Below are 25741 nucleotides of genomic sequence, written 5' to 3'. Positions count from 1 at the left end.
CCGCACCATACAGTTTACGCTTACGGCTGTACCTGATGCATCAAAGCTAGATTAAGCCATGTGGTGGCCACGCGAGACATGTGCCTCATCTTCAATGGCTCGCGCAATGGAAGTGCCAGACTTCTAGACTTCGAGCAGCTCTAACGAGGACAAATATTATCGCATCTATTTTATTTGCATCTGAGAGACTGTAGTCCAACGCAGGGTTCTGTGGTAACCGAACTATTCATCCCTGGTTTCTAGCTTCGAGCGTGTCGATATATGAGAAATATAACTAATTAACGACCTCTATGAAGCATGAACGGACAACTTCTTTTGAAGCTATAATGATTATTTCTAGAACAGCCCCAGCGATTTGATGCAATCAGTTCAGGTTCACTTTGACCGGGATCTCAAGTGGGGTAAGCCGAAGCGGCCGCTTGCTGCCCCTACCTTCTACAGCTTATGTCTCCACAATATACCAACTTAGTTTGCCGTTTTTAACGCCTCAGAGATATAAACTGTATAACGATAAGAGTGTGGCAAAAGAAATAGCCTAGTCTATTCTTCGGTAATCAAGCTATGTAGCAGCCACGTAAACTGCTGACGGCCCCCCACAGGGTCATCAAATTTGGCCGTTATTAATATAATATTTTTGCCAGCGCATTATTCAATCACTTATAGGCACGCCCTGTAACTAGATATCCCGCGCCTACGATGTCCGCTCCTCCATCAACTATTCCCTACCGTTCAGAGTTCACGTGGACATTACTGGGAAATGCATATTTTCTGTTTTGCGATATCATTATCGGATCGTTTTTTTGCTCTCACAAAATCCCCCACTTACCCCCCAAAAAATTTCAAGCCCTAACTCATCTCATTCCTTAACTCCGACACTTCTCCGAATACCTTTATAATGTGTGTGAATATATACCGAGTTCTCATATTATTATTAAATCAATTAAATACTCCCAAATCACTGAGAAAAGACGGAACCGCACTTCCGGTAAGGGAGTGGTGGTTCATCAATTAGGCCCGGGTATCCGGCGCGAAACGATGCGCGGCGCATCGCGGCGCGCCTTTCTTACTATGTCCGGCAACACGGGCAAGTTCCGACTGCGCACACTCCGTCACCCTTGATCTTGAGCTCATCCAATGCGCAGCGAAACCACACAACCTTTTTATTTCGGCCCCTCTCCGGACGTTTTACCACTGAAAGTGCCTCTTCGTACAAGCTACAACAGCTGCGTTGGTATACATCGTCGATCACTTAGACTTGCAGTATAGTTGTGTCTTCAGCTTCTCCAGCCGGGTGCCACCAACAAATGCGAACCATATTCCATTGGCCGCTTGCTATACCATACTCTACGTAAAGTTCTTGTTCTGAACTGAGTGTGAAATATTCTTGAAATGGGTATCAAGGAGTTTCCTGGCAAAGCAAAGACGTTTATTAAGAACGTCACGTTGCGCGATATTCTGAACTTCATAATAGACCAATGGTTTTTAGAATGCTTGGGCATTGCTATTCTGATCGCGTACCTTGTTCCTAACTTGGGAAAGAAAGGAGGCTGGATAGCGGCGCAGTACACTATTATCTACGTTTGTCCGGCACTCATTTTCTTCGTTTCGGGATTGACAATGGACACCAAAGTTCTTATCCAAACAGCTGCTTTGTACCGGATTCACTTGGTCTCACAAATTATGTCGTACCTATACACCAGCATGTTCTTCTTTGTCTTCTCATACGCTGCATTGATGTCGAATGACAAGCATATTAATGTTTCGATCCTCGGTGGTTTCATCTTACTAGGTTGCACGCCTACAACAATCGGCTCTAATGTCGTGTTCACTCGTAATGCACATGGAAATCACGCCGCGACATTGATCGAAGTCACGATTGGTATGTTCATTTCATTGACATCTGGCATATGCGGATCTAATTCTTCGCAGCAAATCTACTCTCGCCCGTGCTCTCTCCAGCGCTCATCAGCATGTACATGTCCTCTTCCGATAAATGGGGCGAATTTAGACCAGGCGGTGGTGTTGGCGGTTATCAAGCTCTCTACCGGTCCGTCTTCAAACAACTAGGTCTCACAGTCTTTGTACCGCTCTTCGTCGGCCAATTACTCCGTTACATCGCCACTAAACAAGTCAAATGGGTCGCCGAAAAATTCAAGATCAATAAGTTCAGCTCCGTATTCTTGATCCTGATCATGTGGTCTACTTTTTCGTCTTGCTTCGCCACCGGCGCATTTGCAGCCATGACGCCGCAATCGACGGGATTAGTGTTGATGATGGACTTTGGCCTGTACTGGTTCTTTCTTTTCAGTACTCTTGTAGTAACACGTGGATCCAGGAAAGTGCACTTCAAGAATAAGTATTTAGAGAGTATATTCAATTTCTTCCGCTTCGACAAGCGCGACACTATCGCCATGTGCTATGTCGTCCCAGCGAAAACCCCAGCATTGGGTGTCCCGCTTATCAACGCACTGTACGCGAATCATTCAGGTATCAGTGACCAGATGAAGCAGATGTTACAAATCCCTATTATACTCTACCAGATCGAGCAGCTATGTTTCTCATCCAGCTCGGTCCCTGTCTTTAGGAAGTGGGTCAGGGATGAGGAAGAGGCGGCCAAGTTAGAAGCCGAAGAGAAAGCGCGGGTGGAGAAATCTGCTGAGGCAGATACAGAGCGAGTCGGCCAGTCTTCCAATTCGTCCTCATCTACGGAAGTCGCTCGGTCGGAGGCCGAAGTGGAAGTTGCCGACGGCCTTGTTGGTGGCGAAGAAGTTCACGCCCGAGATCTTGAGAAGCAGTAAATATGGGACTTTATTTTTGTCGTATTTGTCATTGTGTGATATACATGGCGCTTGGGCTATCGGAATTTGCATTTGGGATAGTACTTGGTACTCAAAATAAGTTGGAGCACGTGAACATTTAGCAAGATTTTGTAATTCCTTCAAGTTTTTCTTTTATCGTCATGGTTTGTATAGGGTCCGTATCATTTTAAGATGGCATATTCATTTTTGGAGAGGCAAATCTATGTCCTGCATTGAAGATCTTCATTTGTTGCTCTATAATATTGGCGGATACTTGACCACGACAGGAAGCCTTGTTTTGTTTGCATTGACGGTGCTGCATTGGATTACACGTAGCATAACAATGGGCAGGCATTCCCGGTAGTAAGCAAACATGGATGTCATATAATATGTAATGCACATTAGAGATTGATTAATATTCCATATTTTGATTGCGCTGCAAACACGTACCATAGCCTGAATTTTGTTGAGCCACCTATGGCGTCCAACCATGTGAGCCATGAGCCAGCAAGAGTTTGAACCTCCCAACCTTACGTCGCGATGACACACCGCGAACCACCTCAGTTGACTTTCGCCTGCTTCTCGCGCATTTCCGTGACAATTTCCAGATAATCAGAAATACCTCCAAACGCAGTAATGATCCTGCGATGTCCAGAGATATTTCCTCGCCGATATTCTCGGCACCGACAATACTCCCCTCTCAAACATCTTCGTCTTCCACATCTGCACTGAACCACTCCCCACAACGAAAGTCAAATCAGTATGTCGGCGCCGCGACGGCCGGCACACGCGCGCTATTGTCGCAGATGGTAGCATTTTATGTGCGGGTCCCGATAAAGCTTTTTCGACCTACTCGTGTAGATTATTTGCTAGTCCCGCGGGCGATCAACCCTGCCGTCGCCGCGAGCTTGCCTTGGAAATTTCGCACACATTCGAGCATTGCCCTGCTGACACATGCGGTGAAAGAGCATGGCTGGAGCTTTATTCCAAATCAAGGTACTGTACTAGACCGTGTTTTATCTGTTTCCTGTGGACTTTCGACTGACAATATAGTTTTATTGCCCTTGATGGCCAACTCAGCCGTCGGCATATTCCTCTACACAACATATCTAACAGCTCTTCCCCACTGCTCCGAACACAAAGTCCAAATCAACAATGTCTTCTTCCCACAAGTCCCAGATATCCTCACACCCCGGCAAACATTCCTCGCAGGCTTCATAGCCGGCGGCGCACAATCTCTTGCCGCTGCACCCGTCGATGCTATATTCACGAGGTTCTCGGTAAACGAGCTATTAGAGAATCCCGAGTCCGGCCAATTGCGACATAAGTCCTTGTGGCGATACTCAATCGAGAAACTTAAAGCGATCGGAGTTCGCGGCGTGTTCGCAGGGTACTCGCTCGCGTTCACCAAAGAAGCCCTGGGCTTCGCGTGTTTCTTCTCTACATTCGAGTCAGTCAAACAATGGTCGTACGCCTGCGTCGTACGGGATTACGGCGCACCCATCCCGAAATACGTCGACGCGGCCGCAAAATTGCCCGCGGGATCGAAACAGAACAAGCACTCAACAATACGCGAAAGGCCGTCAGCTGCGCTGTACCCCGCCACGATTTTAGGGGCCGGTGCAGCGGCGACGATTGCGCTGCAGATCGTGCAGTATCCGCTTTCGCGTCTGCAGAATATACATCTCACGATTTTAGAGTCAATTGATTTCAACACGATTTACCTTCATGAACGGGAACAGCAGAAAGCACAGGCAAAGGAAACGGTCCCGTACACACGGACAGCGCGAAGGGAGCTCCTACGCACTTACATCGATGCTTATCAGCAAATGTTTCGGCAAGTGCGCACGCTAAAAAATGTGGGCAAGCAGAAATCGTGGCTGCGGTGGCTCTATAAAGGGTTTGTCAGGAATACGTTGACTGCTGTGCCGAGCAGTAGCGTTGGATTGTTCGTTTTCGAGATTATGCGGATTAGATACATGGAGGAGCTCGAGGGACTTGATGTTGGGCTGTAGTTCAAAGCGTGAACAGCTACGACTTGGCCTTTTATTTATATGGCATCGAACATGGGTATGGACAGCGTTACATGTTAAGTAATATAGAATACTTGTAAACGTTGCTGACAGTCACGATAGGATTATATAGATGAGATTCGACGCCCGAGACCTTAACATAATGGTATCGCAGACATCGGAAGGCTGACGCTTAAGCCAATTGCAAATCATTGACCTCGCGTCGTCGAAAGCTGTTTGTCAGGACTCTCCTGCAAGAGTCTTGATCAGCTTCTTCGATGTAGATCTAGAGACCGACTGCAAGTAAAAGGAGATATAGGACAACTAACCCGGTTCTCTATATATTCTAGCAATACACAGAGTCGCCTTCGAATTCAATCTTTACAATAATAGAGGTCCAGCCCCGTGGCTGCACTTATCCCTTTCTCTTCTACCCAGCACTCGCTTAATGAAGATTAATTCCTCACCCCACCTTTATCAGCCTATGACGTAGATCATTGCAGTAATTGAATCCGTACCGTGTTGTGATCTCCAGGACGTCGGTCCGGTAACCCTGAACTCAAAATAGAACATCAAAGAGCGCACGAAAACACGAAGAAACAACTGGAAGACTCGGAGAACACGGGAGAAGCGGAAGTAATCGCGAAGGAGGAAGCGTGGCGACGTCTCTGAATGAAGATTCTGGTCTCACCAGATGCGGCTCGGACAAAGTGAAACCTTCCAGTGCGGCTCGTCTAAGTGAAACCTTATTCTGTTCAACTTACCGTTCTTGAGCTGACTTGGATTACACGTGGCAGCGGTGCGAACTGGTCACAATGGATATCGATCAGGTCGGCATGCTATTCGTGTAGGTTCAAATGGTGCTGCACGTCGTATGACATTATTGCGAGGCTGTTGATGAAAGCGCTAATGGAAAGACACTTAATCGAATAGCTCGCAAATGCTAATATTACTTGGAATTCGCAGGATGGTACAGCATCAAACTACCGCAGATCAGTCTGTGGAATTCATGTTTTGAGATTTGAGATACGCACATGACGTCAGGCGTCCCAAGACACATCGGAGAAGCTGCAATTTCAAACAAAACTCTACTTCGCTACAACTTTCGCAGACGAGAGTTGTGAGGGCGAGTTTTCCGCAAGACACTAGGAACGCGTTCGACAGTGTTTCTATCACCTAGGTATTAATATAAACTCCTGCTCGTAGATTATTATACATATAAGCAGTACTTCGCAGGCTCTAAAAGTCCATTGTGAGGCCGATTTTGAATATCCCATGTCATTTGTTTGACATTGATAAGTCTGATTTGAGGTTGCCTTTTTGGTCCTAGCTGTAGGCCACCAGAGGGAAGGAGACAACGCATTAGCTTAATGTACTACTGTTCGAGGTGACTCAAACTGAGTATCCAGTGGACAACTGCTGGGCTCTCTAGATCATTATAGGGACCTTTGCCTTCGGTGGTCCTGCTGGTCACATTCCTCTTCATTAGTCACTCACTTCAAGGACAGGCTGCAATACATTTATAATACATTTAAGAAATGATATTATTGATTGTAGCGGCTATTACTTTCATTTGCGACATTGCAAGGAAAAGTTAGACGGAGCACACTTCATTCTGACTTGCTGTCTGAGCGAAATCCATTAACTGTTCAGCGATATACAGAGTTACGACATATATTATTTCATGCATCGTCCCAAGCGAACGTCGCAACGTTGGTGACGGTCAAAAGATCGAGAAGGGAAGCTGTCAAGCACGACTTCACTAAGCACACAGAGAACATAATCCTTCGCTGGAGAACTGGGAAGACTTGCGAGTGATCCTAAGGACCATCACTAACTGAAGTCGCTAGAAGGCGAAGTACATGTGGTCTTTTCTATGCTTGAACCGGTTTATCATAGTCGATGATTATTGTTTCATTCCGTCAATCCTTTCGAAGCTGAAAGTTGTTTGTACCTGTCTTAAGTTGGAATATGCGACGACATTCCATGAAGGGGAAAACCTTGAGGATGCTAATGCTCATGGACGATGTCTATAGACAATATTGCGACATGAATATTAGCTTTCTTCTGAGGAAATTAATCCAGTTTTCAAATCTCAGATAAAACTCCAAGTTTATATAGGTCACTAGAGTGCCGTTCGAGCAATGCAAAATTTATATATCGTTGCAGAATTATAAGCATTTCGAGAATATTCCTCAGCTACATTACTGTGAACATTGGGCCTGAGGACCTGACTTTAAATACGCCACGCTCAACTACCATCTCGATCTTTCCTGACTAGGACATTATTCGATTATCCGCCTTATCCGCCAATTGGGGACCTGGCTGGATAGTTATTCGAAATCCGCATCCGCCAAATTAAAACGTGGCGGATATTTTCTAATTTCGACAGCCATAAAATGGATGAACAAAACTCATCTACTAATATCGTAGCAACGTTGCACCAGCCATCGCTCAACAATCAGCCCTTAAACTTCCAAGAATTAATGATAGTGGACCTCATCTAATCATTGCAATCAGCATGCAGTATTGTATTCGAATATGAGAGTCTTCGCTCAGTCGTTCTAGTAGAGGACCTTCCAATTATAAGCGTGCAAGCTATCTTCAGAAGGTACGAGGTTCAATTGCTAACCCGGCGAATTCAGGTAACCGGAAATTTATGTTTTGGATTATACAGAGTTGACACCTTGCCGACACACACAAGTGCTGAATCGTGAAAACAACTCTGCCTTCATCCTTTTGGCTGTCTCCGGCCCACGAGGTTATCTTCCAATCATATCAATTCCCTGGTGGGAAGTCAGCACAAACACTGGTTCTACGGCGCCTCATATTAGCGAACAAGTCAAGGATCCTCTAGATGGCCAATACGAATGGCCAATACGAATGGCCAATACGAAGTCTTCCGACTTGGCAAGCCGGTTCCCGATCCAGAGCCCTACGTGTAATCGCCTGGACTGTCCGACAACTTTGACAAATCAGTTCGTAATTAAGGACCAACTAGTCCCTATCGGCCGAGAGCCTTCGGCATCTAATATGGGATGGAGGAGGCCCAAATCCGAATGGCAGACTTCAGTTTTCTTACGTCCGCCGACAGAGAGAATGGATTTTAATGCCGAGCAGAGTGCTTCAAGCTGCCGAATTGAAAATACGGCGCCGCACGTTTCCTGGAGCCTTGTCTACAGCCAAGCACCACAAAGTAGTAGAATGCCCTCAGAAGCTCAACTAATCATGCAATTCCTACAAATTTTGATCTGTAAGGCACTTTGAAATCCAAACACTTCCAAGAATGGTGACAAAGTTCCGGCCAACGGTTGTTCTGAGCTCAATTGCGAAACGCGTCTCACTTATCTTGTCCATGGACCCTCAGGTGGCCCCGACACCGCCGATATACTTAAGGGCTGGTCGCGCCGCTGCTGCTTTACCTCGTTCATTCAGCAGCTCTACAGGCAAAATGGCTTTCCCTACGACTACGCTCGGCAAAGATGGCCCAGAGATCACCGCCCTCGGCTACGGCGCCATGGTACGTTCATTCGTCATTCATTTCCTGACTTGTACGCTAACGTCAGCAAGGGTATCTCGGCTTTCTATGAGCCGCATCTCTCCGACGAACAAGCCTTTCCGCTGTTCGACAAGCTACTTGAGCTCGGTTGCACGTTCTGGGACACCGCGAGAATTTACGGTGATAACGAGGAAATCCTCGGTCGGTATTTCGCTAAGACGGGCAACCGCGCCAAAGTTTTTCTGTGCACCAAAGTTGGGTACAAGGCCCCTGTCGTCGGCGGCGGCATCGCGTCTCCTAGCGGCGAACCTGAGTTTATTCGTAATTCGTGTGAACAATCGTTGAAGAGACTTGGGGTCGAGACTATCGATTTGTATTACCAGCACCGGATCGACACGACTATCCCCATCGAGAAAACCATTGCGGGATTCGCGGAACTAGTCAAGGAGGGCAAGATCAGATACATCGGTTTATCAGAGTGTTCCGCCGAGACCCTCCGACGAGCGTACAAGGTCCACCCAATTGCGGCGGTCCAAATAGAGTACTCGCCATTTTCGCTCGATGCAGAAACCAACGGTGTGATCGAGGCATGCAAGGAACTCGGGGTCGCTGTCGTCGCGTATTCTCCACTTTCCAGAGGATTTCTCACGGGTGCGTACACTTCTCCCGAAGATTTCGAGCCTAACGACGTCCGCCGACGGCTTCCGCGATTCCAAGCAGAGAATTTCCCCGCGAACCTCGAACTCGTAAACAAACTCAAGGCGATTGCGGATAAAAAGGGGGTCACAACTGGACAAATCTCGCTTGCGTGGTTGATGGCACAAGGTTCGATTCCGATCCCCGGTAGCACCAAGATGGCCAGAATCGAGGAAAACGTCGCGAGTGTGGATGTTCGGCTTACCGAAGAAGAGTTGAAGACCATTAGAGAATACGTCGATGCCGCGAATATCGTCGGTGGTCGCTATCCACCTGTTGTGGGTAACTTGTATGCTGATACTCCTGCTTTGGAGTAAATATGCAACCGGTGTATATGATCCCTGAGTAATGACACATTTTATTCACACAAACAAAACCAACCTTCGATCATTTTCAAACAACTCAAAACTATATACATATTCCCACGTCAAATGCGTATATCATCACTAAACAAACGCCACTACAGTTCCACAAAGTATCTACCTACTCGAGCAACCAAAACGCGACTTCCCGGCTCGGCTTTTGGAAATCCACGCCACCAGTTGCAGCCGCCGCCTCGCCTTGCGCGCCACCCTCCATGACAACTTGTTGTACATGCATCTTTTGTTTCGCACGATCCCGCATGCGCTCTTCAATTGTTCCCCGTACAAGCAAGCGATACACAGTCACCTGCTTCGTCTGCCCGAGTCTATGCGCACGGTCCATGGCCTGTGAGTCCATCGTCGGATTCCAGTCACTGTCGTAAAAAATAACCGTATCGGCAGCCGTCAAATTAATACCAAGCCCACCCGCACGTGTCGACAGCAAAAACACAAATAAATCCGGCTTGGTCTGCCAATCATTCACAAGATCTCGGCGATCACTAAGCCTCGACGACCCATCTAATCGAACATATTTGTATTGCCTGTACGCGAGATATTCCTCCATCAAATCCATCATGCGAGTCATCTGGAAATAAATCAGCACTCTGTGGTCATTCGCCTTCAATTCCGCCAGTAGCGAATCTAGTTTAAGTAGCTTTCCGGAATCAGTCACGAATTTCGACATTGGGGGAACGCGAATTGGTGAATATCCCGCGCATTCAGATGACGGCTGGGGTAGTAGTCCCGCCAGAGGATACCTATGCGCTGGCACACGGTTCTCGATCAGCCGTTGCTCGACTTGTGGACTTGGACCGAAAATAATGTCACGGAAGCGCAGGGAGAAAAGAATGTCGTTTTGCATAGTCACGAAGCCGGGATCTAGACATAAAGCCTCGATTGGGGGCGCAACTGCGACCGGATCAGCCATTGGATCAAGCTTGTGCAAATTCTTCTCACGGAAATACGACGTCGAAACCGTCTTGAGGTTTTCAGTAACGCCCTCTTTCGTCATGTCGCGCAACTGCATCTGGTCGTTGTTGGCCGTCACTAAAAACAAACTTGACGATGGAGTGTAATTCTTTCTCTCCTCGTCACTGAAATATAGAGACTTTAGGCGACTAGTCGTGTACTGTTCCGCAATTGTTCGCGTAACTATATCCTCATGAAACGCTCTACTGATATCATTTGCAGAATGGTCAACAAACTTTAACCACGAAAACGCATTGCCTATCATTGTTAGTCGTTGTGATCCACTAAAGCACAAATCGCAACTCACAGTTATCCTCATTATGATGAATGTAATCTGCCTCCCAAATGTTAAGCAAATGATCAAGATACCGACTTCTAAACCCAGCACTGCTCTTCTCCCCGGGAACATTCATCATTCCCTCGCGATACACCAACTTCGGCACAGAATATTCTATAAAATTGTGCGTATTATACAGCACATCAAGTGTATTACCTTCTCTCAAAAACGATCCTGTTCTCGAAAACCGTGCTAGTGATAATGGGGATCTCGTATCCGACCTCTCGAACAAGTCAGGATGATTACAAACCTTGCGGAACTGCATCACGAGGTTCATCAAGTTCTGGTTGGCGTCATCTGAATCTGCTTGTTCCATAATATCGATCAAATTAATCTGGGCTTTCAACGCACGATACATGGCACGCTGGCGATACGTCAGGTCGCAGTAAACGTCGATCTCAATCTTATCGCCCAACTCCGACTGCACATGTTTCTTAACTCGTCTGAGCATGAATGGCTTCAGAATCATATGAAGACGCTTTAGCTGCTCTTCGTTCAATTGCGTGTTGCTTGTCGCGTGAGATTCAATGTCTTTTGAAAACCATTCCGAGAACTCGTCGTGAGAGTCAAAAAGCGTCGGCATAATGAAATGCAGTAGCGCCCATAATTCCTGCATCGAGTTTTGAATAGGAGTACCGGTCAGTAGCAATCTATTTCGACACTGGAACCCAAGAAGCGATTTCCATCTAGTAGACGAACTCGACTTGATCGCTTGAGCTTCGTCGAGAATCATATATTGCCATTTAATTCGCTGGAAATACTGCGCATCAGCAACAATCAACTGGTACGACGTGATCAGTACATGGAACGGCGCGTCTTTAGTATATGTCAGCTGCTTCCTGTCCCAGAATTTCCGAAGCACCTTGCGGTCCTTAGCATTTCCCCAATATGGCAATGCCTTGAAGTCCGGAACAAACTTAGTGATTTCCTGTTGCCAATTGTGCAGTGTCGATGCCGGCGCGATTACCAAAAACGGGCCCCAGATGTTATGCGTCTGGGCCAAGTACGCCATAACCGAGATCGACTGCACGGTCTTGCCGAGACCCATCTCGTCAGCGAGAATGCCATTGATACCTTGCTCGTACAAGTTAACAAGCCAGTTGAGTCCTTTCAACTGATAACCCTTAAGCGCGCAGGACAACAATTTTGGCTGCGAAATTTCAATTTCACCCAGCGTTGTTGGGTTCTGGAAATTCATCTCCCCAGTCTCGGCGTCGACATCAGACGGCTTGTTATCAAACGTCTTTGCTCTATTCTGAGCGGATACAACGGCCGAATGAGCGTTCTGTAACGCAGCGTGATGGAGATCGGCATCGTCATCCTGGTCAAAGTCGAGTTCAGATATATTTCGCTTTTGCGCGTCTTTAACCAGTTCGTGCTCTTCCTCGGACCTATTCGCTCGTTCTTCTGCTGAAGCAGACTTTTGAATCTGCGCTTCGCTTTCGTCAGTCGCTACACCATCGCCGAAAGATCCGGCTTCTATCTCATCAGTCTTGATTTTGCGTCCAATGAAGTGGGAGTACAATTCTGTCTGCGTGATGAGGAAGTTGAGCTTACGCGCCTGGCGTCTAGCCTCTCGCTGCTCCTCCTCCTTCTTCGCTCGGTCAAGAGCCTGTTTCTCTGCTTTCTTGCGCGAATCACGTTCTTCCCGCTCGTTCCGTTTCCAGTACACCAGCATCTCACGCATCGCGCGACGTGCTTTACCCTGGAGATCCTTGACGTTCTTGTTCGTCCGAAATTGCCAGCGTCGGGATTCTTTAACAGCCAACTGTGCAGTCTTGCGCGCGTTCGTCTGCTTGATCGTCACGGAACTGGACACGATACGAGCAACCTTTGGAATATCTTTTCGAGCAATATCGCGCCAGATGGCATCGTACATATTATTGTAGCTCTTTGCGTACATCTTGATTTCTCTAGGTGTCGGCATGGCGTTCTTTGCCGCCTCTGCAGCGGCGGCGGCTTTCTCAGCCGCGACTTTTTCAGCTGCAACAGCCTTTTCTGCCGCAGCATGCGCCTGCGCGACTTGTTGCTGCTTTGACTTGTGGGACTTCTTGGACTTCGAGGTAAGCATAATTTTGACGGTCGGTGCCACTACGGTACCATCATCCTCGTCGTCGGCAGCGGCAGCTGGTCCTTTCATTTTCCGTTTACCTTTCTTCTTTGTTTGCGTACCTTCGTCCTCGCCTTCGTCGTCCTTGACTTTCTTGCCTTTGCCTTTGCCCTTCTTTGGCTTGACAGCTGTTTCGTCTTCAGCACTGTCCTTCTTGGCTTTGCCTTTTCCTTTCCTGCCTTTCTTTGACACTGCCTCCAAGGCACTCGCGTCATCGGCAAGTTCAGCCTTGACATAGATCTCCCCGTCACCGTGCAGATTCTCTGTAGGACTTTCCTCATCTTCAAAGGCGGCAAGTTCGCCATCCACTTGCTCATCTTTGTCTCCTCTCTTTCTCTTCTTCTGTACTTGCTTCAACTTCCGAGTCCGTTCCCGTTCCTTGTCCTCCTCTTCGTATAAAACAAGAGCCATAGCCTCATCTCTAAAAAAATTTCTCGCCTGATCACGCCCACGAGTTGTAGTAACATCATAGCGCTTCAACTGGCCCATCTGGAACTCCGCGCGATAATGATTCCGCGCCTCTGCTGCGAGATGCGAAATATCCGCCAATCGCCGCCTCATGGACTCCAGGTACGCTGCCTTCTCGACGAGGACCTGGGCTTCGTCGTCGTCGTTCTCGCCGACCGAAGAAATGTCCGAAAGCGGCGTCTGCGCACGGGGCGAATCCCGTTTGTGCCGCGCACGCCGGAGTTCGATTGCCGAGCCGCCAGAGCTGGATTCTGTTTCGTCCGGGTCGACGACAGCGGGGTGCGTGCGGGGGGCCTGCGGGGATGTAGGCCTGGTTGTTGGGCCGCGACGTCGTTTGGCGGCCTTGGAGGGATAGTAATCCTCATCTCTGTCAGACGCATTTGCTGTTGGCCGAGATGACTTTCTCCGTTTTTTGGAGCCCGAGGCGGAGGTCTGTTGTGGCTGTGACTGTGACTGAGCCGTAGGGGGCGGGATGTGGTCGTGGGAGAGGACGGTTGAGATTGGCATGCGCTTCGAGGTCGCGGGAAGTGCGGATGATGGCGCTGGATCCTCGTTGTTCAGCAGCGAGGAGATCGACATTGCGCCTCGATTAGATGGTGTCGATGGCTATCATACAACCGATTAGTAGCTTTTCATCCTCAAGCGGATCTTTGACGTACAGTATGGACCGCAGGATCATCGTCGAAGTTATTCAAGAGCTCGCCCATGGCAGAATGTGATGCGACGGGATTCGATGGCTGCTGTGCGTGCATGGGCGGGCCGTCGTGGATGTCGTGTATTTCTTGTCGGTCAAAATGGCCTGGCATTGGCGGTGCCGCGAGGTTGTGGACAGTGTGGCTGTAAGGGGGGATTCTGGACATTGCGCGTTCTGCGCGCTGGCCGCTAACTGTTGACAGTCGTTGTTCGGGATGGAGGTGGTGATGGACGAGAGAAGAAATAACGAGAAGTGGTGGCGGGACGACCAGCGTGGTCGGAGGCTGCGATGCACAGTTCGCGGTTTTTGCGGCGTGCTCTGCGGGCTACCGCAGCGTCGCGAACCATCCACCACTTAGTGACTACGAACTACAGCCGCCGATGGCCCGCCCGCCCTGGCTCACAACGCGCTCACGGCCACGCGTGCGAGGCCAGAATAGCGCGGCATATTAATGCTCCCGTACAGTCTACAAATAACATCGTAATTGACCCATTTTCGCAGTAGAATTACACTCGCGATCTCTTCGGCGTGTGCCAATGACAATATGAAAATGGTGATGCTTGTCTCGGCGGCCAGCCCTCGGTGTCACCCAGATAGTCACGTGAAGAGGGGTGTGGGTCACATCCATCTTTTCGAAAACTACTCGTACAAGAAGGCCACAGATTCATCATATAAAACCTACTACTGTTGACATCACATTCTACCAAGAGCAGCAAGACAAAGCAAGGCAGGTCAGGATGTCAAACTACAACAAGTATTCGGGTCCACCGAAGTCCACGACGCCGAACAGCAGCGCAAACTACTATGCTGCACCAACCATCTCCGCGCCACCATCAGTCTCCCGACCACAACAACTGTACTCCTCCACCAACATGCCCCTGGCAGCACAGATCGCGCAGCAGCAAATGGCATATATTCCCCGCCATATGTTGCACCCTGGCGCACAAGCCGCCACCCCTCCTCCAGCCAGCACACCCTCGACAAGCACTGTCAGGCCCGACGGTAAGCGCGTGACAGTTGTCAGACAAGGCGGCGGGAAACAATGGGAAGACCCGAGCCTTCTCGAATGGGATCCTACCCATTTCAGGTTATTCGTCGGAAACATAGGCGGTGATGTCGCCGACGACGTGCTCCACAAAGCATTTTCCAATTACCCATCATTATCGAAGGCACGGGTGATCAGAGATAAGTCACAGGCTGGCAAATCGAGAGGATACGGATTCGTGGCGTTTAAAGATCCAGAGGATTATTTCCGCGCCTTTAAGGAGATGAATGGCAAGTATATAGGAAGTCATCCCGTGTTGCTTCGGAAGGCGCAGACGGAGATTAAGGCGAAGGTTGTGAAGGGATCGAAACCTATAGATAAAGCTACGTCGGCGGTCCTGAAGACTGCAACCGGGGGACATCGGATTAAGAAGAAGTATAAGTGACTTTAGATGGCATGATAAGTCGATTTGGCGTTTAGGTACGTGCGCATGGTAAGGTAAATAGATCCTGTTAATAATATATCGAGGCGTTCTTTTTGGATTTCGTAGTATTCAGTACAAATATACAAAATTCCTATTCCCTACCAACCCGGTTTTGAAGAATATGATGACAGAAGATCATTGCCGAGAATTTTGTCAAGATCTGAATTTGCCGTTCTCGTTCACAAATCTCACTACCCTGCCATGCGGAAGCGTGGACAAGCGGTTTTGGAGTCTCGTCGCGAGATTCGGTTCAGCGAAAGACAAAATCATGAGGCGTAATAACTTGATCTAATCTGATTCTTCTCTAAAAAGCCCGTAACCATCTCATAGCACTGCAATGTATTATATGCTAAAGGAGCAATATGCAAAACAAGTAAATACTCGTCGTGCTAATGTTAGATAGCACTTAGTACGATACAAAACGATAACTCATATGCGCCAATAAACAATGCAAAACAACCTAAAACTAACAATATCCAGATCATGCACATTCATAAATAAATCGGCCAAATCACGGCCGCTGAAGGTGAAAATTCAGCACGTCTTTAACGAACTCCGATTCTGCGATCTCACGCACGCTCCACCTCGAATCTTTCCTTCGCAAACACATCTCGACAACTTTCCGTGCGCCCCTCCACCCGTCCATCGTGTCTTCATAGTCTTCGTCATCGTCAGAAGACCACGAATGATCATAGTCATACCCATCTTCCCCACCGTGTCTTCGCCGTCGAAATCGCACCCAGCACCACTCGACCCGTGCTATCCGATGTTTAACACGATTCCGTGAACTACCAGCTTTTCGACTAGGCGCCACGCTCCCATCGGGCGCGACTAACGGCGGGGGTAAATCAAACGGAAATCGCCCCTCCATCAACGCATACAGCAACACTCCCAACGCCCACGCATCAGTCTGCCGCCCGTCGTATGGCTGTCCCATGATTAACTCTGGCGGCGCATAATCCTCTGACCCACACCGCGTCGACAACATCGGATTCTCGGGATCAATACGCCTCGATAATCCGAAATCAGTGAGCGTGGTCACAGCTTTGCTCGACCCAATCGCTGATAACAACGAATTCTGTTCCACGTTCAAGAGCACGTTCTCGAGCTTGATGTCGCGGTGAACGATGTTGTTATTATGCAGATACAACACCGCCGAGACTAATTCTGCGAATAACCGCCGCACGACGCCGGGTTGGAGTAGCTCGGAGCGGCATGGCGATGTCGCAAGATCGAAAAGATCACCGCCATGACAGTACGGTAGGACGATAAGCGCGCGTGTTTCTTCCTTTTTGAATGCAATTAGGTGTATCAGACACGGATGATGCAGATTCTATCCAGTTAGAAAGGCTTGAACATTGCACGGAAATGATACCGACCTTTAAGATATCGACTTCACGCTTGAGACCACTCTCTATTCGCTCACGGCTCGCGCCGCCGGCGCTAGCCAACTCTACAATTTTCACAGCAACCAACTCGTTGTTGTCATAATCAAACTCGTCCTCAACCGCGTCCTCGTCCGAATAGATAGAGCCAGTGACTATTCCAGCTAACACCACACGCGAAAACGTGCCATTCCCCAGCGGTCTGACTTCCCGCCAGATTAATTTTCGCAACGACGACTCTTCATAGGCTTCAAACTCCTCACCGTGTTTGGCAACAGCGTACTCGCCGAGATTCTGTTCTCGTTTCAGCGGATCGTCTTTTCCCGCGGGTGCGCTCGCAGTTAAACTGAAGTCCTGAGGTCCCGACGGCACTAGGCCAGGCAATGTGAGCCTCTCGATCCCGGCGACGTTGTCTTGTAGTTGCTGGCGCCTCTCAGCTTCGATCTGCTCTTCTGTAGGCGACGGCGGGGTTATCGACGTCCGCAGAGTCGAGATCCCGAGTCCTAAACTATCCTGCTGGTGCGAATCGTCACCTCCTAGTGCACTAGATTCCGGCGCAGCTGCCTGCTCATGTGCGGCCGGGAGCGAGACAGCGGGAAGCAATTCTCCATATGTCTTCTTCTGTCGCTGCACCGGCTGCGACTGTGGTTGCGGTTGCGGTTGCGGTTGCACGACCTGCGGATCTCGAGAGTCGACTTTAGAGATATCGGTCAACTGGCGTCCGGAATGCACGCGACTCGCCGTGCGCGATGACACTGCCGACGTCGGTGGTGACCGTCCAGTGTAAAAAGAGCCTCTTAGTGATGGGGAACTGGAAGTGACGATAGGAGACGGAAGGGGGGTGAGGTCGCGGTAGAACGTCTGAGCAGTAGGCGAGTCGAACGACAGGCTGCGCGACCGGACCGACGACGCCGTCGAGATCGCAGAGGCTGACCGCCATAGTTGTTGCGGCTGCATGCCCTGCGAGATCAGAGCCGCGTACTCGGACGAGCTGTCTGCGGACGGCGGCGGGGGCTGGGGTGGCAGAGGCGGGTCGCCGCGCTGGAGGCTCTGCGTGAGGATTGACGGCGCTGTCTGGACTTTGAGTGCCGGATGATTCTGGCGGCGCTGCTCCCGCGATGGCGGCTGAGTATATATCGGCGGCGGCGGAGTTCTCATCGTTGCTATTATTATAGCTGGCAGACTCAATGAGGTGCGATCGGTGGGATCAGCTACGATGCCCACTAGGACACTGTTTATGTGCCGACGGATGTAAATAGAAAGAGGAAAGATGCTAGGACAAGATGCAAAATAATAGACACAGAGTGACGTGGAAACACAAGTCTCTTTGGCAAGAATGAACACCCAAAGTGAATCCTTTTCGGCAGTAAGCTGGCCGTGATGGCGGAGTGCGCAGCTCAGTGCGGTGGATAACAAAAGCTTAGCGGATTTGAGTCAGAGAACACGGGTCAGACATTCTGTGACGGGCATCAAACATCATTGGTTCTGACCCGGATTTTCGAACTCGTGGGTAATTCAAGCAATGTGACAATACCAAACAATGCCACTGCCACAATCAGAAACTATTTCGCCTAGGGCCTGCCGCGGCCGTCGAAGAGCTGTGCCCTGATTTGCTAAGCATGCGCAAGGGCCTCGACTTTTTACTTAATGCTACTGCATTAGCTCCTTTCGCTGCGTCTGAACTGCATTCATTTAATCAAACGAAACGTAAGGAGACAAATAACAGAACTCGTCCCGGGTCCGGCGGTGCGTCATTTTGTGTGGCTCATCAATGTGGAGGATCGTGCTGGGCTTCGACATTCGTCATAACTGATGTCACGGCGCGCTTTCACAATGGAGAGATTACATTATCTGACATCATCACTGCACATGCAAACTCAGGACGCGAAAAACGAAAAACGAAGACCATGTCAGCGTCCTCTCTGATCTAATGTCCTCTATTCAGTTAGTTTGCTCCCCACCGAAGAGTTGAGGATAGCAAAAGCAGTTTAACATGAGTCCACCTGTAGTGCATATCAAGCGTGTCGAACTCCCTTCTCAAGTCAATGTGTTCTACCGGGAGTCGGGTCCATTGGATGCGCCAGTTGTCCTCCTGCTCCATGGGTTCCCGTCCTCTTCGCACCAATACCGTAATCTGATTCCGATATTGGCCGCCAAATATCATGTCATTGCTCCGGATCTGCCGGGATTTGGCTTCACTACCGTTCCCTCGTCTGTGCAGCTCAAGTACACGTTCGACAATCTGGCCGCAACAATTATCGACTTCGTCGATGTACTCTCTCTCACCAAATTCGCAATATATATCTTCGACTACGGCGCTCCAACAGGTCTCCGACTTGCCCTCAATCGCCCCAATGCGGTGAAGGCGATAGTGACTCAAAACGGCAACGCGTACATCGAAGGACTAGGAGAATTTTGGAATCCAATCAAGGAATATTGGGCCAGCAGCAATACGCCTGCCGATAGGCAGAAGTTGGGCGCCGCCTTGTTGAGCTACGAGGCCACTAAGTGGCAGTATGACGATGGCACGCGCGACCCCACTTCCATCGCGCCTGAGTCTTACACTCTTGACTACGCCCTTCTGCAGCGTCCTGGCAATGCAGACATACAGCTGGACCTGTTCAAGGACTACGAGAATAATCTAAGACTCTATCCGAAATTCCAAGAGTATTTCCGCACATCCAAGGTGCCTGTGCTAGCGGTCTGGGGGAAAAATGACCAGATTTTCATTCCCGCAGGTGCAGAAGCGCACAAACGGGATAATCCCGATGCAGATGTTCACCTTCTCGACGCAGGTCATTTCGCGGCCGAAACTGAGACATCCGAAATCGGAAAGCTAATGCTTGATTTCTTCGAGAAGCACGGCATTTAAAATATCGATTCTGTTGAAATCATAACAAACTATGAAGTTCCGCTTTGATCGTAATTTACGTTGCCAAATGACAACATCATCGGGACCGCTGTGAGTCCACTGTCGAATTGTTTGCTACCTTATTTTGCTGGCTTCAGATGGCCTTGACCATGAAAAGGTTGCAAAATGAAAGCAAACCAGTCCTAGCAATGATTGTTATTATGTCCTCAGGGACTCAAATGTACGAAAAAAAGCAAACAAGCGTGTACATATTATAATGATAACTGTTACTTATCTAATAATCCCTAGAACAGAAAACAACGCACACGACACTTCCTTTCGAAAACAAATTATATATTTCCCGTCACTCTCGGCCATTGAATCCATGGCCTCGATAGCCAACTCCTGTGCAGTGGTTGCCTACAATTGCGGGGCTCCGTTAACTACTATCTACCCTAAACCACGACAGTCATCCACGCGCCTCTCACTAATTAATACTTTACGCCTCCCAGACTATTCTCATTTGCACAGGTTGTGGCATTTCGCCGTCTTTACTCCGCCAAATATGGACGCACTAGTTGCTGGATTCGTCTACGAAGTCTCGCCGATCTTTGTCGCTGCGAGATCGACAACCACGAGGGACAGTCCAGTTTTCGTCCTACGACCATTGGGACAAGCACCGCGGGAAGCGCTTTAAATCAGACAGCTCGCCAGAATGCACTACGTCGACAACTGCGGTATCGAGCACGACGTCAGTACTGTCGACGGATATGTCTCCGGTGAAGGACGAGAAAGAGCTATCGGATTACGACCGGGCACTTTACCTGTTGGAGAACAATCCACCAGAACAGCGATTAGATTTCCATCTGCCTTACTCCCAGTATTTGAAGCTGGAGGAATGCTGGGCCAAGATAAAATCGGCGAGAAATATTTCAGAGGATCAAAAGTTTAAGCCTTTCGCATTCATTTGTTTCCAGAATGCAGCTTACAATGTCAATATCGTAGGTACCCCTACTTGGCATACAACAGTTTTGCCGAGTATGTGACTGTGGTTACTATCCCACGTGATCTCCACGAAATTGCAGCTTGGGAACTCGGAATAGAGAATATAAATGGTGCTCGGAAATATCTCGCTAGTAATGGAACCAATGCCAGCGTAGCTTCTAGAATTGTACATGCTGGATCTACTACCACGGTGGGTTCTTTTGGCAACTATGCCAGAAGCAAAAAACAGGCAGACGGAACAATCAAATATAAGCGTACTGGTGCCACGTCTGAAGTAATGATAGCTGTTGAGGTTGGATATAGTGAGCACTATGCTGCGCTTTGTCGGGACAAGGATATGTGGATCGATGGGCAACATGTTAAGGTCTGTATATTAGTTTGTCTTGATGAATCACCACGATTTCGAAATCCTCGTACTCGGCCGGAGAATATCGGAGTTGTCCGTGAACGACGTGACGCAATGGCCCAGGCCGTGGCTGAAACTGTGGAAAGGGACACGTCACGAGGCTACTTTGGTCAAATCGAATACCAGGGTCACAAGTGGGTTGGAGACTTGAAGGACGCGTTTATTGAAGTGTGGCGAGCCAAGAAAAGGCACCCTGTCAGATACGTGAGTGGCGTCATTGGATTGAATTCTAGATGCCAGCCTTGCTCACATACATTTGGTTTTAGCAACTGATTCAAAATTCATGGCGGTCTAACCGTCTCCCGAAAACAGTCGGTCTTAAATTACGGGATTTTATTCCTGATGAAGACTGGGAAGCCGCCAACGTCGTGGATGATAGTATTTCGTTTGATGGAGATTTATATGTGCATAATCTCAGGAGAGCCATGGAAACAACGGCAGACGAAAGATATATGGAATATATTTCGCGCTAAATACCATTTATTAAGGTTAGACGATTTATTCCGTGAAAGACTTGGAGATAACATATACTTGCAACTCCAGCCAATCGTCACGACGACGAATTGTAACCTTAACCTACCGCGGGTTTGACGATGGATCTTGATTCTACGTCGCTGTCTTCTCAGGAACTGTTCTTGCCTTGCCTGCCACGGATGTTTCGTTTGTTTTGTGAATTTGTGGTGTCTAGGGGTGTCCGTATTCGAATTACGAATATTCGTAATTCGAACTATATTCGAATTAGATTACTTGCTTACTAATGCGAATACAAAAAATGATTTTATTCGGTTACAAAGTATATCTCTTTTCGGATACAACGGCAGGTTTGGAGTTAGTCGTCCGAGGGAACTCATCCTGATTCAGTCGCAGCCATTCGAAGAGCCAGCCTCTTTCCACCGTCACACCGTCACTGACCATGACTATTTCACTCAACGGTCAAAGTCAGATTAGTCGGATTAACTCGCGTCGTTCAGTATTCAAGGACGCCTTACTCGGCGCGTTGGCTGAATTATAAGTTTGACGACTGCGCTAGCGTCTAAAGACAATTACGAATAGTCGACGCTCCCAATCTATAGGTTGCGAATAACGGAAGTTCTGCGAATACGAATAAGGCAAAATTTTATTCGTTTACACCCCTGTAGTTTGGAACTTGAGACTTGTGACCATTCGATAAGGACTGCAGAGCGCCAGTGACCGTCGGCTCAGTCACAATATTCTCCCTATTAATGGCCTTTAGTTTGATTTGTACATCCATAAATGATGTCGTCTCTCTGACGCAGATTATGGAGGCAGCGTTATTTTCAGTCACCATGCGGTTCGGAAGACCTCTTGAGGTGTTCGCTAGACAGCCACGAAAATAAAGACGTCTCGTTACAAACTTTGCCAAACTGAAAGCAACTGAAACAATGTTTCTTACTTGCGTCGGTTTATATCGCCCGTGACTACTAGAACTAATATCCTAAAATTGGCCCTTAGGAGGCTAACTTCCGACATTTGAAACCGGAAGATATCATGCCCAAAATTGATAACCAGACGACAAGTATATATTATATGAAGATTCATGACGGAGTTCAAAATCCTCAACGCTCACGAATAAATTCTCATATACAAACTAAAAAAAATAACAATACGCCAATTTTACGCCTTCTCAAGCATCTCAAACTCCTTTGCATGCTGGTGTAGGTATTCTGACTCGTGTTCGACAGGATACGCCGCTGCGATCGAGTTTGAAATCTCAACGGAGTCAGTGACGACAAGTTCGCCGCCGTGCTTCTTGATCTCACGCTCGATTTCATCCGAGGCTTCGGAGCCAAAAGTGATAGGCTCAATTCCGGCCATGGTCGCGAGGTCACGGAACTTCTTCTCGTCACGGCGCTGATAGATGATAGCGATAGGAATGAGTACAAGTTGGACTGCTGACATGCACACGGAGGAAACGTAGCCAGCAAAGTAGCGGGGTGCGTCCTGGGTTTGCCAGGCACCAAGAGGAATAACCAGGTACAGCATACAGTTGGTTGCATTGATGGTTGCGAGAGTAATCGCGCGGGCTTCGAGGTCGTGGGCGAAGGTTTCGGCAGCCCAGACGACGACAAGATTACCGGGGCCGTTGGCGATGCCGAGAAGCATGAAGGCAGCGAACAGCCCGCCGAAAGACACGTTCCAGACTAGTAGCAGCACATTGCCAATAAGCATCAATAACCCGGCGAAAAGCATCATCTCCCATCTGTTTTGGCGCCAGTCAGAGTAAATAGCTGTGATCAAGGCAGCAGGGATAGAGACAACAGACGTTGCCGTTCCGATGTTGTTGATTGCAGCTACCGAGTATTTGGGTGCACCTGAAGAGTCTGTAAGCCCCTGTAGCCACAATAAGAAAGGAGGTGTCCCGGCAGCAGCATAAGGAGCAAGCCTAGAAAGTTTATTAATGTCTGTCGTGAGATAAAACGTATGCACGGTAAGAGCTCACCAGAAAAGATTGCCCATAACGACGAATGTATAGAATTGCCACGACTTGAGAACGCGGCCGACAAGTTCCCGACTAAGACCCTTTGACCGCTCGAAGCCGTCGGCCTGGAGGCGCTCGAATGCCATAAGCTTCTCCTTCTCGGTAAACCAACGTGACGTGGTCTTCTCGGGAACATCAGGGAAGAAGACCATGCCAATGACTGCAACAGGAATGGTGATGATGGCGCAGACAATGAAAAGCCATTGCCAGGCCTGAAGACCACCGGCCGTGACACCCACAAGTCCACCCTGGATGTAGCCCGCAATCATAGTACCCAAGGGCATAGCGGAGAAGTAGATGGCATTGCGACGACCAAGTTCAGACTTCTTGTACCAGCAATTTACAATATGAAGGCATCCCACGTAACAGGCAGTAGCACTAAAGCCAACGAAAAATCGGAGAGCGAGAAGCTGATTGTAACTTTTCACGAAAGCTGTGCCTAGCGTGAAAAGCCCCCACATAATCTCTGCGGTCGGAAGATAGTACTGAGATGGGAGACGAGTGATAAGAATGTTGGAGGGGATCTGGAACAATAAATATCCGACTTGGTATACAGCATTGATGTAGTTAAGCTGGTTTTTCTCAAGACCTAAGTCCTGTTGCATACCGGAAACGTAGGCATTGTTAAGGGCCGAAATATCGAGATATTTCGTAAAGAAGGCAAGACAGCAGTATCCAAGGACCATAGCATCGATCTTGCGAACAAGATTTCGCTCCTCGATCGACATGTCAGCCGGATACCATCTGCTAGCATTAGCACCGAGTTCCATAGACATCCCTGAGGAGATACCCACCCTGAGACGACATCGAGCCACGCGAAAAATCTCTTCAAATAAGTGAAGACGCCCATTGATGATACTGTATATAATAGTGGATAATGCTTGCAGCTCGCCAAGGGAGTGGAGAGACGAAGTATTCACTGGCGGCGTCGAGAGCTAGTTATAGAAGTCAGAGACTCGAAAACTTGACTGTCCGAGGCAGCTATGGTTCGATAGCGCGCCACGGAACATATATCGGCCTAGTGCAGGAAGCCGAAGAGTGCATTCTGTGAAGGAGCTCTTGCCTTCACCTGGAGATACGAGAGTCACCCGTCGGTACGGGTAGATAGCCGTAATTGATACTCAGTTCAGTAGGAAGGTTCAAAGCACTCAGACAAGGTAGTCAGTACAGGTACTATGTCAGGTCGGCACTCAATCCCTGCCCTATCACTCTCTCGTCTTCCCATGATAGTGAGAGTCAAGGGTCGGGTCGGCAAGGGCGCTGGGTACTTCGGTATTTGCCCTCGTTGAGACGGAGGAATAAAAAAATGCGCTGCCATAAATTAAACTTCGGGCAAAAAGCATGCCACTCATCGGACATTGAATCGGATGTGTACGTTTTAATTGTAACGCATGTGGCTTGTTTCTGGCTGAATCAAAAGGCCCTTTTTAGAGTGCAATTACTTGACGACCTGGCAAATTAATGTGTAACAAAATTTACCCTGTTTCTTATGTTCTGCAAACAATCAATTCTGAGGCTGTATTTCTAATATATCATCGATCATTTCCGATTCACAACTCTGCGAAAGGGCAGAATAAGATGAGACATCTCTCTTCAGTTTTCACATTTGAACCTGTTATCGATCGACCCGACGTCGCGGTGATATGATCTCCCCGCCTGGCGAATCAGCAGCCATGCCTGGCGATAAGCAAATGGCTCACAGCAGCCGCTGATGAATGGACGGCACCATCGGCGATAGGAACGGAACGTGCATATAATTAGCACTGGCTCTATCTAACTTTCTTGCAGCAGCCAGCGGAGTCATCCCACTAACTCGAGCAGCCCCGTCAAGACGCCAATAGCATTGAGTCAGCCAGCAGGCTACGCGGGATGGCGACCTCATCGACAAGAGTAGTAGTAGTGCAAAGGGATGATCGACTCGATGCTTGGCAAGAAGCCGGGCGGCTTGGTGACTTCCGTAGACCACGGCCGCCCCCGCTCTCTGGACATTGGTTACGTGATGCCAAGATTACGTGGCCTAAAGCCTGGCTCGAGCAGTTATCGTGCTCTGGCCAAGCAAAGTTCGATAACTGGACAACTAAGCTCCTGTCAGCCGGCTCTACCCATTCTCGGACCACCTAGGCAACGGTGCTTGGATGCTGATTGTAGCTCACGACGATAGCCATCGGACATGACAAAGC

General features: G+C 48.7%; 9 protein-coding genes across 9 annotated transcripts; 6 read left to right on the top strand and 3 right to left on the bottom strand.

Annotated features, from left to right (window-relative positions):
* The first annotated feature begins 892 nt into the window (after window positions 1–892).
* On the top strand, window positions 893–3220 carry V1508DRAFT_385574 (SBF-like CPA transporter family-domain-containing protein). Its single transcript, XM_066937801.1, has 2 exons — window positions 893–1879; window positions 1930–3220. The coding sequence occupies exons 1-2, from the start codon at window positions 1390–1392 to the stop codon at window positions 2796–2798; spliced, it is 1359 nt and encodes a 452-aa protein (XP_066796234.1). The 5' UTR covers window positions 893–1389; the 3' UTR covers window positions 2799–3220.
* A 225-nt stretch (window positions 3221–3445) lies between these two features.
* On the top strand, window positions 3446–4813 carry V1508DRAFT_404003 (mitochondrial carrier domain-containing protein; the record flags this gene model as incomplete). Its single annotated transcript, XM_066938600.1, has 2 exons — window positions 3446–3794; window positions 3852–4813. The coding sequence occupies 2 exons, from the start codon at window positions 3446–3448 to the stop codon at window positions 4811–4813; spliced, it is 1311 nt and encodes a 436-aa protein (XP_066796233.1).
* Window positions 4814–8261: 3448 nt separating this feature from the next.
* Window positions 8262–9322, top strand: V1508DRAFT_353834 (NADP-dependent oxidoreductase domain-containing protein; the record flags this gene model as incomplete). Its single annotated transcript, XM_066936890.1, has 2 exons — window positions 8262–8330; window positions 8381–9322. 2 exons carry the CDS (start codon window positions 8262–8264, stop codon window positions 9320–9322), a joined length of 1011 nt encoding a protein of 336 aa, XP_066796232.1.
* Window positions 9323–9344: 22 nt separating this feature from the next.
* Window positions 9345–14286, bottom strand: V1508DRAFT_369797 (SNF2 family N-terminal domain-containing protein). Its single transcript, XM_066937450.1, has 3 exons — window positions 13911–14286; window positions 10644–13857; window positions 9345–10594 (listed from the first exon to the last, which is right to left on the bottom strand). The coding sequence occupies exons 1-3, from the start codon at window positions 14109–14111 to the stop codon at window positions 9489–9491; spliced, it is 4521 nt and encodes a 1506-aa protein (XP_066796231.1). The 5' UTR covers window positions 14112–14286; the 3' UTR covers window positions 9345–9488.
* A 311-nt stretch (window positions 14287–14597) lies between these two features.
* On the top strand, window positions 14598–15674 carry V1508DRAFT_108220 (RNA-binding domain-containing protein). Its single transcript, XM_066935852.1, has 2 exons — window positions 14598–15410; window positions 15459–15674. Exon 1 carries the CDS (start codon window positions 14683–14685, stop codon window positions 15373–15375), a length of 693 nt encoding a protein of 230 aa, XP_066796230.1. The 5' UTR covers window positions 14598–14682; the 3' UTR covers window positions 15376–15410; window positions 15459–15674.
* On the bottom strand, window positions 15651–18285 carry V1508DRAFT_108224 (kinase-like domain-containing protein). The gene is made up of 2 exons (XM_066935853.1): window positions 16794–18285; window positions 15651–16747 (listed from the first exon to the last, which is right to left on the bottom strand). The coding sequence occupies exons 1-2, from the start codon at window positions 17955–17957 to the stop codon at window positions 15926–15928; spliced, it is 1986 nt and encodes a 661-aa protein (XP_066796229.1). The 5' UTR covers window positions 17958–18285; the 3' UTR covers window positions 15651–15925.
* A 137-nt stretch (window positions 18286–18422) lies between these two features.
* On the top strand, window positions 18423–19952 carry V1508DRAFT_416332 (Alpha/Beta hydrolase protein). Its single transcript, XM_066940186.1, has one exon. It carries the CDS (start codon window positions 18793–18795, stop codon window positions 19669–19671), a length of 879 nt encoding a protein of 292 aa, XP_066796228.1. The 5' UTR covers window positions 18423–18792; the 3' UTR covers window positions 19672–19952.
* Window positions 19953–20215: 263 nt separating this feature from the next.
* Window positions 20216–21534, top strand: V1508DRAFT_403997 (uncharacterized protein; the record flags this gene model as incomplete). The annotated part of the gene is made up of 4 exons (XM_066938599.1): window positions 20216–20263; window positions 20301–20596; window positions 20656–21265; window positions 21328–21534. The coding sequence occupies 4 exons, from the start codon at window positions 20216–20218 to the stop codon at window positions 21532–21534; spliced, it is 1161 nt and encodes a 386-aa protein (XP_066796227.1).
* Window positions 21535–22696: 1162 nt separating this feature from the next.
* V1508DRAFT_353881 (major facilitator superfamily domain-containing protein) lies at window positions 22697–24331 on the bottom strand (the record flags this gene model as incomplete). Its single annotated transcript, XM_066936893.1, has 2 exons — window positions 22697–23465; window positions 23523–24331. 2 exons carry the CDS (start codon window positions 24329–24331, stop codon window positions 22697–22699), a joined length of 1578 nt encoding a protein of 525 aa, XP_066796226.1.
* Window positions 24332–25741: the final 1410 nt, after the last annotated feature.

This window comes from Lipomyces doorenjongii, assembly GCF_038497915.1.
Source record: "Lipomyces doorenjongii strain NRRL Y-27504 unplaced genomic scaffold V1508scaffold_20, whole genome shotgun sequence".
In the NCBI taxonomy this organism is placed as follows: domain Eukaryota; kingdom Fungi; phylum Ascomycota; class Lipomycetes; order Lipomycetales; family Lipomycetaceae; genus Lipomyces; species Lipomyces doorenjongii.
The sequence above is the reverse complement of the archived record's forward strand: the minus strand, read 5'-3'. Positions and strand labels throughout refer to the sequence as shown.

Bases quoted from the DNA above. Each gene is read 5' to 3' on its own strand.
- V1508DRAFT_108220 (XM_066935852.1), top strand. From the start codon at position 14,683: ATGTCAAACTACAACAAGTATTCGGGTCCACCGAAGTCCACGACGCCG.
- V1508DRAFT_108224 (XM_066935853.1), bottom strand. From the start codon at position 17,957: ATGAGAACTCCGCCGCCGCCGATATATACTCAGCCGCCATCGCGGGAG. The intron at 16,748-16,793 runs GTCGGTATCATT...CTAACTGGATAG, and splicing joins GTGAAGTCGATATCTTAAAG to AATCTGCATCATCCGTGTCT.
- V1508DRAFT_385574 (XM_066937801.1), top strand. From the start codon at position 1,390: ATGGGTATCAAGGAGTTTCCTGGCAAAGCAAAGACGTTTATTAAGAAC. The intron at 1,880-1,929 runs GTATGTTCATTT...AATTCTTCGCAG, and splicing joins ATTGATCGAAGTCACGATTG to CAAATCTACTCTCGCCCGTG.
- V1508DRAFT_416332 (XM_066940186.1), top strand. From the start codon at position 18,793: ATGAGTCCACCTGTAGTGCATATCAAGCGTGTCGAACTCCCTTCTCAA.
- V1508DRAFT_369797 (XM_066937450.1), bottom strand. From the start codon at position 14,111: ATGTCCAGAATCCCCCCTTACAGCCACACTGTCCACAACCTCGCGGCA. The intron at 13,858-13,910 runs GTACGTCAAAGA...GTTGTATGATAG, and splicing joins ATGATCCTGCGGTCCATACT to CCATCGACACCATCTAATCG. The intron at 10,595-10,643 runs GTGAGTTGCGAT...TAACAATGATAG, and splicing joins TCATCATAATGAGGATAACT to GCAATGCGTTTTCGTGGTTA.